The following is a 14,659-nucleotide window of genomic DNA, read 5'->3' on the forward strand; positions in this document are numbered from 1 at the left end:
TCGAGCTCCTCTCGTGTGACAGAGCTCCTCACCCTATCTCTAAGGGGGCGCTCTGCCACCCTGCGGAGAAAGCTCATTTCAGCAGCTTGTATCCGGGATCTCGTTCTTTCGGTCATGACCCAGAGCTCATGACCATAGGTGAGGGTAGGAATGTAGATCGACCGGTAAATCGAGAGCTTCGCCTTTCGGCTCAGCTCCTTCTTCACCACAACGGACCGATACAGTATTGTATTGTCACCATCCCATAAATTTATTAAGAAAGTCTGGTTCCATCATTCTGATGTAAGGCGTTAAAACAAATTTAACACAGGAACTGGCAAGCTGTGCGAAAAATATACCAAGAGGCGGCTTTATTCATATTCGCCGGTTGTTCACCTAATTTGGATCGTGCCATAGGGGAGTGAAATAGGCACAAATTTACAGAAGGTGAGTTCCGACTTCTGGAGAAAATCGAGTCAGATCACGGCACAGAAACGCAATTCCGATGTATCTAGAGGACTGATATTTACAAAGAAGGTACGAGATCACCTGCATAGTGTATGAAGAGTATAATTGTAACTTTATGAAGAGAGAAACATATACCTCCCTGCTACAATTGACCACAAGCAGCAACTCTTATTTTCTTTAGTGAATACCACTTATATGCTAGCTGCCATTTACGCTGATTAAAAATAATATAAAATAAATTTAACAACCCCAAAAGACTGAAAAGAAATCAAAGCTTGTAGAAAATGTTGCCCTTACAGTAGAAAAGACACCTGACAAAACTTTGAAGCAATGAAGGGCATTTGGAATTAAAGTGAAATGACAAACCGGTGAAATGAAAACTTCTGTAGTGCAGCAGAAAAACAAAAACAAACAAAAAAAAAAACTGTCAGCAATACCAGTTCTTCTCTGAACTCTCTTCATATCTTCATGCTCTGGGAGGTTTGAGGAACTTCTCAGTGTGACGTTTCGCTATCACCTCACCTGGATGGATGAAAAGGGAAGCGACAAAGCTGTATCTGATAACCACAACTACAGCCACTGACATTGGTGCAAGTCATGGTATTCAAAGAATCCATGATAAATTTACTCAAAAGAAACTGAACTTTCCGTTGTGGACAATCACTTTTTGATCTCATCCAATCAGATTGCGCCTTTTCCTGCATTAATCGGATCTTTCCTTCTTTATTTTTGTGTCACCCAATCAGATTGATCATTTCTCTCATTCAACGAGATGACGAGATGTTTTCCCATCCAATCAAACTCCTCCTTTTCTCCTTTTTTAAAAAATAAGATTGCTGCCTTTTGTCCTCCAATCAAATAGCTTGTTTTTATAATCCAATCAGATCCCTATTTTTTCTTATTCAATCAGATGGCTCCACTTTCTTATCAATCAAATTGTTCCTTTTTCTCCACAAATCAGATCACTCCTTTATAATCAAATCACATTGTTCTTTTTCCTCGTGTGTTCAGATTGCCTATTGTCTGCCAATTAGTTCCTTATTTTTTTAATTCCAAACAAACTGTTCCTTTTCTTCTCATCCTGTCAGATCACTCTTTTTCTTTTCCCATCATGCGCTTAGTCTCATTGAATTAGCGCACTGATCTCTGCTTTTTCTTCCTTGATTATATCCAATTATACTCAAATTACATTGCTCTTTTTTATTTAATCAGAATGCTGCTCTTTCTCCACCAATCAGATTGCAGTTTTAGTTCCACTTGCCCTATTAAATCCCTCAAGTTTCTTCTTTGATTCATCTAACTATATAGCCATTAGGACTATATAGGAATACTATATACTATATGGGAAATTAATCTAATAAATCCAATTTTTAGTATTCTTTTTATTTGTACCACATTAAGATAAATGTACTGACTATTGTGAGGAGTGAGCTCAACAATATCTTATTTCCAAAAGAGGGCACTACTCAAGAGACTTGTAAAAACCTGATTTAACGAATATAGATACTATTGAAATCTTCTATTGCCCAACATTATATTCTGTGAGGCTACAAAAAATATGATGAAAAAAAAGAAGAAAAACCTTAATAAATTGAATGCTGTACCTGCATCGTGTTTGAGCACCAACACCTTGCACTCTCTCTTAGCTATTTTGTCTGCTGTAATAATGTTGTGGTCAGAGGAAGGGTAGCGGGTTCTGCCCACTAAAGGTACCACAGGAGGCGTGACAGCCGGGCAACCAATCCCACTGCTTAGCCTAGAACAGCCGCAGATGAACATGCGTTAGACAAAGATGGTTAGGCTGCTGTGTGGCACGGGGTTAGTAAAATGGAAATTATGCATTAATTATGTGATAATATTGACATAATCAATAAAGACAGATGGGTTTTAGCTGAGACATCATTTCACTCTTTGCTTACATATGGCCCTTTTTAAGCCGAAGTGCTCATATCTTGAATCATTTTTCCCCATAAGAAATACCAGAAAAAAAATTATTCCATTCCGGCCCTCTAAAAAACTCCCTTATTAGTACTAATAACAAAAGGAAAAGAGGTTCTTAACCTGGGTTCGATCGAACCCCAGGGGTTAAGTGAGTCAGTCTTAGGGGTTCGGCGGAGGACAAGACACACACCAGACGCATATGATTCATGATGACACGCCCCCGGTAAATATAAAGCATGCGGGGTTCAGTAGCTCTAACAAGGTTAAGAACCACTGCTATAGAGACATACAGTACACGTACACACACAAAAATTATAGTATATAAGGATTCCTGTGATATAAACTAAATTGTGATTTGTGAGTTCTTACCTTCGAGACAGAGGATACAGTAACGGCTAATGGCAGCATGTAGGGGGGAGGCGGAGGGAGGGAGGAAAGGAGGGAAGAGAGTTGGCCCGTACATAGACTCTTAATTCCGTAGCGTACCTTACACGTACACTACGTAACTTACATGAACTTAGAATTAACTCAACTTATGTTTTTTTTTTTTGTTTTGTTTTTTTTTTTTACTTTTCTATTCAATTCAATTTGTATTCTTTCTTTATCAGGCACCACGCTCATATTTATCGACAATTTCATGCGTTTCTTCTTCTCACTACCATGCTTTCTTAGGACTCATCACTATTATGAAGAACAATGCACAAAACAGAGAGAAAATCACATAGATAACGCTACATACGGAAGCGATGCTCATGATAGTCGCCAAACACGTGAAGCAAACGTGTGCTTGGCCACCTAATGTCGGCGTCTGTAAGTGTGCTCGAACCTTAAATCTTTACTCGTATCTTGAAGCAAAGATTTGATCGAAGGCTTGCTCGTATCTCGAAATACTCGTATGTCGAGACACTCGTATCTTGAGGTTCCACTGTACTCAAGGATGTAGGGAGAGAGTTTTTTTTTAACTGACAGATCTCTATCGTGGGCTTCATTTTCTGTCATTTGTTTACCGTATGTGTATTGTCATGAAATGAAGACAAAGGACTCCACCTCACCTGACTGGTGTTTTGACTGATGGTTGGTGGGAGAAGCTATGAGAGCGTCCAGCACTCTGTCGGTCCAGCAGCTCCCGGGCCACAGGGCTGGGCGATGGGGATCTTTTCTCAGGTGATTGAGGAGGAAGATGTGCAGGAGGAGGAGTAGACATGGAGGCTGTGAACTGCAGCTTCAGTTTCATGTGCTGGCTTAGCTATGAAGTAGGAGAACACAGCAAAGTATTGACCGACTGGTGTGCCAGTGTGCGTACCGGTGTGGGATTCAATAAAATGTAACGTGATAAAGTGTTTGCAGAAAACAATGCAAAAAAAATGTTAATTGTTGCCCGGGCTTACAAAATACACCGAAGATAAACGGAAACATAGAAAGGCAGGAAAAAGTATAGAAAGGTACGAAAGTAGAAGAGAAGAAACAAAAAAGGGATGGAATGAAAAAAAAATGAAAGGACAACAGAAGAAAGAAGGAAAATCAATGAAGGGGATCAAAGGAATAAACAAAACGAGTGAAAAAAGAAAGGAGGGGGAAAGAAAGAAAGAAAAACAAGGGGAGCATAGTAAAGAGGAACTAAAGAAAAAAAAGGAAGGAAAAAAAAAGACAGGAAGTCAGATGGAAGGAGGAGAGGAAGTAGAGAGTGAAAGAGAGCGCGCTGGTAAATGGCCTGTTACCTCAAAGAGTCCAGTTGTGAGGATCTGAAAAGCCACACAGAATGTCAGGATGGAGCCTTTCCTGCATTGCCCCAGGTTGTTAACAGGAGATTGACACAACACCATTGACAACCTGTTGTTCTGTCGCTGAGCTGAACAGCAAGAGAAAACAAAAGAGGCACCGGAGGGAAAAACATGAAAAGTCTGTGGAAGAAATGCTTCCCACATTCTGTTTGAACACCTAAATGCCACATAGGCTACGTAAGAAGCTGACGTCTTGGTTTACAAGCGGGTCACAAATCCCTCCATCCCTCTGACAATGAACAGGGCCAACTGTCAAATTTTAAAACCTCACTGTGGCCCCTGAGCCATAATGCTTGCCCACCCGTGGTATAAAGCCTTATAACGCATATTCAAGCCCCAAATATTGTATATACAGTTGTGTGTTGCACAATAGATGCAACAGAGTTATAATTGATTTCTTTAAAAAGCACCAAAAGGACCAGCAGAGACATGTTGCAGGAACAGGATTCTAAAAATAATTGTGTTTTTACCGTTCACACTGTGAGATCACAAAAAATGTTCCCAAAAAAAACAAAAGTTAACTCGTAGCCACTTGTTCTGTAGCTCAGCTTTTTACAACACAGTTCAACCAATAAAATATTTGATCAAATTCAAATCATGGTAACATTAAAACAACAAAAAAAGTGAAAAGCTTAGTATTTCAAATCCTATTTTGATTTATTTCATACAGTTCTATAATTGTGTTCTCCCTTTATTTGGATAAAGGAAGTATCAGAAATGAGTATCAAAACTTATCAAAACACATATTATAGTATGTTCTCCCTTTATTTGGAAAAGTATCAGAAATGAGTGATCAAAACTTATCAAAACACATATTAGTAGTGGGATTGATACCAGAATGTTGGTATCTTGACAACACTTGCTTCTTACCATCAGAGTTCCAGATCAGACGTACACCCAAGAAGTCCTGAAGATCGATCAGCAGGTTTGACCCAGAAAGGCTCCAGAGGTCTGACGGCTCTCGGGCAGGAAGCTGTCATCACCAGCTGAGGACGAGATAAGTGAACGCTAGGCAAGGAGTAACAGCTGCTGATTAAACTGTGGACAAAGGAAAGGGAAAGAAAAAGAGTTAACTCTTTAACTTAACTTTTACTGCTTGAGAAGTGAAGATACACACAAGTTAATCTGTCAATTTGATGCGTTCATTATTACCATAAAGCTACGTTTAATTACTGTAATTCCTGGACAATTGAGCACACCTGAATATAAGCCGCACCCATTCAAAAAAAAAAAAAAAAAAAAGTACATATATAGGCCGTACTTCTCTATAAGACTTCTCTCTACAAGCTATAAGGGGAGACTTAGTTATCTTCTTCTCCAGAGCCAAAGCTAACATTAGCTCTGGGGCTAACTCCCTTCACTTTGTGCTTGACCGCAGCAGAGGTAAACAGAAACAGGGAAGTTGGGGTCTTCATTATCAGCCACTCCGACCACAACAGAACATAAACAATATTTTAACATTGCTCCTGTATAACCAACTCACTCTTCAACATGACAGGGCTCAAACTGCTCTCAACTTTCGCTACCGCTCTCACTCTCTCTCGCATATGCACACACAGCCATGCACAGACAGACATACACTACTAGTATAACACAGTAGTCTACCAGAAAAGTCATTGATCGCTAGCGGTATGAACTTCGTTAGCCCGTAAAAATCCATAAATTAGTCGCATCATTGTTTGAGCTGCAGGGTTCAAAGTGTGAGAAAAACACAGCGGCTTAGAGTCCGGAAATTACGGTATTTCAGTTTTTAACACAACTTGTAGCACTACTTAGACCTGCAGACCATTGCAGCTCACCTCAGTGTTTTTTTTATTTCTGAGCTTGTGCTTCTTTTCAGTTCAATGTCCATGTAAGCACAAAAATAAAGTTGCAAGTAATACCATATGTTAAAAGTTACCTGGTTAGAGGAAGTCCTGGAGTGTACCACTGCAGCACAGCCACCAAAGGGATTTCCAAACCCTATGAAGAGACATATGTTAACATAATAAACCTACCCTTCTATTCTACGTGACTTCACACATGTGGTTACAGGTGAAACTAGAAAAAAAAAACATGCTAGTTGAAAAACTTCTTATTTAAAACATATCAACCACTGAAATGTTATATAGTATTTTTTTTAAAATTCAACCACTGAAATGTTATATAGTATTTTAAAAAAAATACTATATAACTACTATAAAGTTCATATAATGAACTTTTAGTTTCAATTGACTCACAATGGACTTGGTGTGAAACCTGGGCGTGTTTATTTGAACACAAAGTTCTGACATATTTGCAGGAATTGAAGAAAGACACACACAAAGATATTCTAAAATCTAAGTCTAAAATCTAAGTCTGTGACTTATTTTTAGTTTAAATACCCATCTGCAAAGACAAATTATTTGTAGTAAATAAATAATGCCTTTTGGACCAAATATGTTACATTGAATAGTTTTTGGTTAGGACTTATTCAGAGGGATAATTTGGTGACTAATTAAGTGAAAAAGGACAAAAACAAATATGCTTTTCATTGTTACGTCTCACCTCACTGGAATCCTCCTCTGCCCTGTTTTGGAGTTGCAGCTTAAACAGGAAGTTCTGTTTCTCCAGGGCACTCAGGGTGCTTGGTAGATGTGATGACTTGCTGTCCATCCGATAGAATGAAGCCATGGTGATTTCGGATGACTTGTGGCTTTCGAAGGAAGAACAACAAAAGACCATGTATGTAACATGGTCAGAAGCATAACCTGTGACTAGAAGTCTAATATATTTAAATAATATATATATAATATATAGAATGGCATCCAGAATATATATACAAAAATCCTGAATATATATATACAAAAATATGAAGTGTATTTGACCACACTATCCGTACTGGTGCACAGCTTGCGCCTGCTACCACCGACCAGGCAGCACAGGAGATCCCCATAAAACAGCCCCTACATATGTCATGGTTATATTTGTTAAAGTATTACAAAAGAAAACAGTGAATGCTGTGTAATAGAAAATGTAATAAATACGTTAGAGAATAAGAACAGATTACAGTCATAAAATCATTAACGATCTAAGCTCACTGAATCACTGTGGGATTCAGAGTAACTTAATGTCAACATAAGAGAGATATAGAGAGATGTATATATATTATATTGTATATTCAATATTTTTGTATATATATTCAGACTTTTTGTATAAATATTCAGGATTTTTGTATATATATTCTAAAGTCTAAATATATATACAGAAATTCAAAGCGTATTTGACCACACCACCCTTATCGGGGCAGAGCCACGCCTGCTACCACCGCGGGCAAGGCTCCTGTATCTTGTGCCCACGTAGCGGGTCGTAAAAAGTATTTTAAAAAGTAACAGCAATGCGAGGCAAGCTGCTTCGATATAAACGTCTTTATTTATTCACTCTTCGCTGCTTCTCTTCTCCCCTTTTTTTCTTTGTTTTTTTACAGACTACGCTTCACTCGCAACACGGAAGAAAGAATAAACAATCCGCTACAGAACAACACATTTTCCGCGAGTCGACAAGGAACCTGTGAACAAATCAATATTTTAAAGACAACACAGTACACTACGTCATATGACAGCTATCAAACAAAATATCTTCAAATAAAAGTTAACATAAATCACTCTTTGCATTACTGTTGCTCTTTTACTTCGTCAGCACAATTGACAGTGTTATCAAATAACATATAGAAATAATATATTTCCAAACAAGTATTTATAACGAATTATAAGAATTTTTATCACCCTTATATTATCATTACGTTACTCTGAATCCCCCAGTGATTCAGTGAGCTTAGATCGTTAACGATTTTTTTTTTTTTTAACCGAAACACACATACACCCACAACCTACGCACTTTATGGATTTTACTGTCTGATAGAAAACATGCTTATTTTTTAATTTTTCCTTCTCTGAGAGACTTAAACTTCACGATTGCCCATGCGAAACATATATGTTGAAATATATTCAATTTTACAAACGAGGAAATATAAATAAATATATTAAATATATTTTGGAAATATACTTAGGAATTTTTTTTTTCCTTTTATATGCTGGATATAATTGAGGAATATTATCACCAATATCAGTGTATATTCAGGATTTCTGCATATATATTAAGAAATATATATATATATAGATGGATGGATGAATGGATGGAAAAAACTGACAGAGCCAAAGAGAAGGAAGACATCTGAAATATTTAATAACAAATACATGTGTACTTACCAGACGTTGTCAACAATGAGTACTGAACCATCCGGCATCATGGGGAGGAAGGAGGAGTTATAGTTAGGAAGGATCCTCATTTCTTTGATGCATACTTCCTCTTTAGAGCTGTGGTTAACCACTAAGAACAAAAGGAGAAGTTATTGATAAAGTATTATATTTACTGTCTTAACATCATTTCAGCAAAGTTGCTCATAGATCAAAACACAAAAATTAAGGAGTGACGTCATGCAAAGGTAAACACAATGCAGTATTTTGCACCAAGTACGTTGTTCATTTGGGCACACAGGATATAAATGTTATTACCTTTTTTTAAATCCTATTTTAGATTGTGTTTTTTTTTTTTTTCTTTTTACCAGTATTTCTTTGATAGGTAAATTCAGCACGTACTATTGCAAAATGAAATATTTTCTGCTGCTCTACCTTTGAGGACAGTAAAGTGATTTCCCGAGACAGTCATCTGCTGACAGTAGACAGTGGGAGGTGGAAGGACATCCAGAGTGGTGTGGACTAAATGAATAAAAGACAAAAAAAAACTTTATTAATGAAGATTTGTGCATTGGTAATGAAGACTTTGAAGTACATTTTGTTTTAAACACATTTAATACTACTCTTAATACTACTACATTTAATGATTCAGCTAGCCCAGGTGTGAGCAAACTCTTTTAGTCGCAGGCCACAATTGTCCTAAAAATGAACTCCAGTAACTTAGGTGAACACATTTATGTCCCCAAGAAGGGGTATGGCAGAAAATAATAATGAGAACCATTGCATTAAAGTAATGCAGTTACTTAATTCATCTTAATTCAAGCTTTTTTTAATGAATATAAGTTTTGTATTGGAGGTTAAAATATATATGAATGTCTGAATGTTTAGTCATTCTTTAAATGAAAAATTTGAATCTCAATAATCACAGGTTAGCTGCAGATTATTTACGAATCACAATTAAACCATTGGACCAGCTGGTGACAGGAATCAGCCAATTTACGACATGACTGACTTTGAGCGGTGACTGGCAGGATTGGCATCTGTATGTATCGTCGAGACAGTGTTATGGCTTAAGATGTTTGGATTAAATAATTTTAAAAAGTTTGATATGCTTCGAATTTAAGAAGACTTTGAATGTGGATGTTGCGATACCCTGAGCCTTGAAGGTCTTCAGGTCCTGCCTGAAGGTGTGTGTCGGACTTCTGAGCTGCAGTAGGGTCAGATAGCCATGTTCCCTCACTTCCACCTTCTCCTCGTCCTGCGTCCATACAGTGACAATGACCTGACACCAGACATAGACAGACACAATACAGCCAACAGTTACCCCTCGCTTCCTCGCGGCCAGACTCAAGGAGACATAACAATATACGTAAAATAAGACTATAAGGCAGAACAAAATATTACTTAAAATAAATTAGACAATTTGAATGTAAATATGTCTCTGCAAAACCAACATCTCTCGTGTATATACAGCATTTGAATGTGCATGTTGTACCCCATTGTGAACACTGGTCACTTCTGCTGCCGTAATTTTGTCCAATTCAGCGTAGTTTGGTTTGAAGAGAAAAAACCTGCACACCGTTGGACGTTTTCTGTTGTGTTCTTCTTTTGTGAAACACACCCGAATTGTGTCGTTTCATATCCTATTCGCCACCATAGCCGACACAAAAGTTGCTTTTGCACGAATCACAGAATACTCGTTTAAACTATTTCTTCAAAATTTCAGTTTTCGATGATATCAAATTTTCAAAGTTTTTGTCTTATGACTTCTCTTTGGTTAGTTACATCCTATCTTCCACCTTCTTAAACTTGCATCTTTCACCCATTCCCCTTTCTGCCCCATCCGATCCGATTTTAGCCCAGCTTTGGCCAGAATATTTTTGGCCGTTACATCCTATCTTCCACCTTCTTAAAATTGCATCTTTCACTCACTCCCCTTTGTGTCCCATCTGATCCGATTTTAGCCCAGCTTTTGCCAGAATATTTTTGGCTTCTCTGCTGAAAGCTGGACCTCACATTTACCAGCTGGTAAAAATATAAACATAAAATCTCCAAGTCCTATTCATTATGAATGTATCATTATTTTGTTTAATGCGTACTGTTTGTGCAGCCCCCTTGGTTGACTAGAGTTTTAACAGCTCCTGTATAACCAACTTACTCTTCAACATTACAGCGCTCAAACTGCTCTCAACTTTCACTCTCGTTCTCCCTCGTGTGTCCCATGCACATATATAAGCACACAGTCATTCACAGACAGACGTATGCTACTAGTATAACACATGGTAGCCTATCCAAAGTCATTGATCGCTAGCAGTATGCCCTTCGTTCGCCCGTAAAAATCCACAAATTAGCCGCATCATTGTTCAGGCCATAGGATTCAAAGCATGTGAAAACAGTAGCAGCTTATAGTCCGGAAATTACGGTAATAAAGTTAGAGAGACAAAGTTGAAAACACTGAATGCAGATAGTTAGAGAGACAAAGTTGAAAACACTGCAGATGCAGAGGATTCCATATGCAAATGATGGTCGGGATGGAACAGTCAGGCAGAAGGAAAAGATTTAGTATTTTCTATTAGAAAATAATGAAAAATAAAATAAAATGTGCACAATGTTCACATTAAAATAAAGTGCATGACTTGTCAAATACAATAAATACAACACATTATTTAAGCTTGGATTTCCAAAAATATCTTGACATGAATGGAGGAAAGTCTAAGAGCTATAGGACAAACAACATGCAACTGCAACTTCTACTAAACACAGCCAAACACCAAGATGCCAGATATCAACAATAGAGCCGAGAGACTTACTTATTTTATGTGATCTCACTTGAGATTTGAGTGGGTATGTTTGCTCAAACAGTTTATGTTTTGTCTCATAATGGAGTTTCACAGTGGCACTTTTAAAGTGCAAAAAGTTTCTGTGAATATGAGACACTGGTTTAGCGCTCCCTGTGGGAAGTATGAACACAAAGGAGTCTGTCCATTCTGGATTAAATACCCTATTGTCGCTGTTCACTTTTCTTTTTTTCTTTGTCGACTCACTCGTCCGTGTCTCTCCCTTTCTCGGTTTCACTCGTCCATGTCTCTCTCGTGGTTTTCGCTACATGCTACGCTATGTTTCAGGTAAAACTGAGTTATCCCTTAGTTATGCTGCTATAGGCTTAGGCTGTTGGGGGATCTCCCATGGTGCACTGAGCCCTAGGAACCCAATCCTAACCTATGTGTATAAAACAAAGTAGTAAAACTACATACAAGGACATATTGACATAAATTGTAATAATACTCACACCTAGATTTTTGTCCCTACATCTAGGAACTGGTTTTTATAAGGAAACATCAGATGGTAAAAAGTCACTAAATTATTATTAAAAGTTAGCAATGTCGAAGCATTTGTTAGCATGATAATCCGATAATAGGACAAAAGGCAAAGCAGGCAGAGGTACAGCTGAAAAAACTGAAGTCACCCTAAAAACTGCATGTCTGACCTTGGCTTTGAGTGTATTGACTGGCAGCTTGTCAAAAGAGACTGTAAGGCTGAAGATGACCTGGTCATCTGACACCACGGAAGCCTGTAAAAAGACAAGACAGGACACAGGCACAAGGCAGCATGGTAAATCATGAAAGTAAATATGATTTACCATCATATTTACTGGTAAATATGATGATAACTTTCACACATGTGCTAACTTTAAACTGCCTGTGATTTATTTATTTATTTATTTTTTTGTTTGTCAACAGTGTAAGAATATCAATATATATATATATATTATATATAAATATACATATTTATATATAAGAATCTCAAATGTAGAAACCTTCGATGATATCTTAAAACAGTGGTTTCCAAACTGGGGGAGCGGGGCCCCATTGAAGGGCACATAGTTATTCTATGGGGGACCATAGCAGGTAAAATTAATAAAAATGTTTTTATTAGTGCAACATTGGAAAAAAGCACTGATTGTACACTGTAATTTTATTTCCTTTTTTGGTAATATCATTTTTTTTACTACAGATAAAGGCTGGGAACCACTGTTTGAGAAGAGTTAATAAAGAATTAAAGCAAGCCTTGGCAAACTTTTTGACTCGTGGGCCACAAATATCCTAAAATAGAACAGGGGCAGGAGCAGACAGATGGAGCATTTGTGTTAATTAAGATAAATGACATGTTAAAGTCATGCATGAAGACTAAAATGCTTTTATCATTTTCTAAGCCATCTATTGGGAAAACGTGGGTATTGCAGGGAAAGGGCACAAGTATAGTGATAATATAAATAAATTACATAATTTGGGTGGTGCTTTGGCCCAGAGGCAATGTCTCTGTCATTGGTGTGGAACCCCAGGGTTCACCTCCTGGGCGAGTTCGAATCCCGGTTAGGGCGGTTAATAGCTTCCAGTGGACTCACCACCCGCAGGAAGGTTTGGGGTGCAATGTGATTTGGGTGGCGACTGCTGCCCCTGCGACCCGGTAACGGATAAGCGGATGAAAATGGATGGGTTATATAATTTGGAAAAGTTTGGCTGGCCGTATTTAAAAGCTGAACGGGCCGCATCCAGCCCTAGGGCCTTAGTTTGCCCATGCCTGCTTTAAAGGGTAATAGAAGAGATCTGTATAGACATCCTATTTAGGCTGAATGGTTGGTGTTGAACTGTATGTACCTTGACTGATTGTGTCCTACTTCGTCGACCCTCGTAGACCGAATTGTTGTGGATGAGCAGAGGCAGACACTGCGAGAATATCCGGGTCCTTCCCTCGCTCATTCTGCAAGGTTCAGCGTTTTCACCATTCTCTTCCCCGGACTCTTCCTCAATACTGCTGCTCGGTGACTCAGATGGACACTCAGCGACTCTGCGTTTGCGACTTTCGCCGACACACACACTCGTCAGAGCGAACATGGAACCAACCTGTTCCTTCCAGCTGTCACCACCGCTATCCCGAAACCGCAGCACCAACAGGAACTGTACATTAACCTCCCCGAGGCAGACGTGCCTCCGTCGCGGAAACTTTGTGTACTCCGTCGGGTCAGTGAGGTTCGAGGTTGGAGTAGAGGGAAAATACATGGAATAATCACACAATGACGACATGATCCTCGACATCGACCTTACAATGGGGAACGTTAGCTAACCGGTTCCTACTGTAAACACCTGCTGCATGGTAAACACAGTGAGTCAGAGTCATAAGTGTTGCGGCAATATTGCACCGAAAAATAATAAATAAAAAAATAAACACATGCTTTTAGAGCATCGTCGCTAAAGTATCTCAAACCTAACTGCATTATAAAGTCTTACACCCTAATGTCATTTTAATGTGTTTAAAAACGGCAAATCGAAGCATGCTGCGCATCATAACATATGCAGTCATTCTCTTCCGGGAATGGCAGCAAAAAGAGGGTTAAGCGATCCCCGACAGCGATCATTCGCCAGACTACACTAATCAATCATCGAGGGAAAGGACGCTACAACTATGCTTTACACGTGTATGACATCTAACGGCAGATGTATACCTCCATCTACATTCTCTGGATATGTGTATGTAACTCACTATTATACACACCATCAAGTCATCTACTGTTCTACTGCTCTATTTACTGCATTACTGCTCTATTTAATTACTTAACCATATATAAATACCATATTAAGTACTTACCATATATGACACACTGTACCCTCTTGTGTGAAAACCTACCTGGCAATTAAATCTTCTAGTAGACCAGGCATGTGCAAACTAAGGTCTGGGGGATGGATGGGCCCGTTCAGCTTTTTAATCTGGCCGCCAAACTTTTCCAAATTATATAATTTATTTATATTATCATTATACTTCTGCCTTTTCCCTGCAATACCCACGTTTCCCCAATAGATTGCGTTGAAAATAACAAAAGCATTTTAGCCTTTACGCATGACTTTTACATGTCATTTATGGTTCAATTTTAGGACAATTGTGGCCCGCAAACCATCAAGTTTGCTTACACCTGTACTATACAGTACTTTTTATTGTTATTTACTAAGAAGCTAATTAAGGGCAAACAACTTGATGTAATGCTTATATAATAACCATGTAGCTGGGACAGGTTTTGCTAATAGTTTTTTTCCCCCAAGTGTTACTTTAGCCCTCATCAGCTGCTGTAAGTAAAAATCACTGATTTATATATAGCGTAGAATACCTATTATTTTTCTTCGACCCTCTTCAAGACTGTATCTTTTTTCTTAGTAAAAATCACTGATTTATATATAGCGTTATTAATTATTTTTCTTTGACCCTCTTCAAGACTGTTTCTTT

The 14,659-nt window shown here is 38.2% G+C and overlaps 1 protein-coding gene across 1 annotated transcript; it reads right to left on the reverse strand.

Moving 5' to 3' along the window:
* Positions 1-187: 187 nt before the first annotated feature.
* LOC103385486 (uncharacterized protein C7orf43 homolog) lies at positions 188-14,176 on the reverse strand. The gene is given in 13 exon segments (XM_017033836.2): positions 188-969; positions 2,052-2,203; positions 3,441-3,634; positions 4,107-4,237; positions 5,040-5,095; positions 5,097-5,207; positions 6,070-6,131; positions 6,696-6,843; positions 8,396-8,516; positions 8,819-8,905; positions 9,536-9,665; positions 11,871-11,954; positions 13,042-14,176. Coding segments are annotated over 13 exon segments (1,770 nt in total). The 5' UTR covers positions 13,480-14,176; the 3' UTR covers positions 188-913.
* Positions 14,177-14,659: the final 483 nt, after the last annotated feature.

The sequence above is a fragment of the Cynoglossus semilaevis genome, chromosome 1 (assembly GCF_000523025.1).
Source record: "Cynoglossus semilaevis isolate Cse_v1.0 chromosome 1, Cse_v1.0, whole genome shotgun sequence".
Taxonomy (NCBI): Eukaryota; Metazoa; Chordata; class Actinopteri; order Pleuronectiformes; family Cynoglossidae; genus Cynoglossus; species Cynoglossus semilaevis.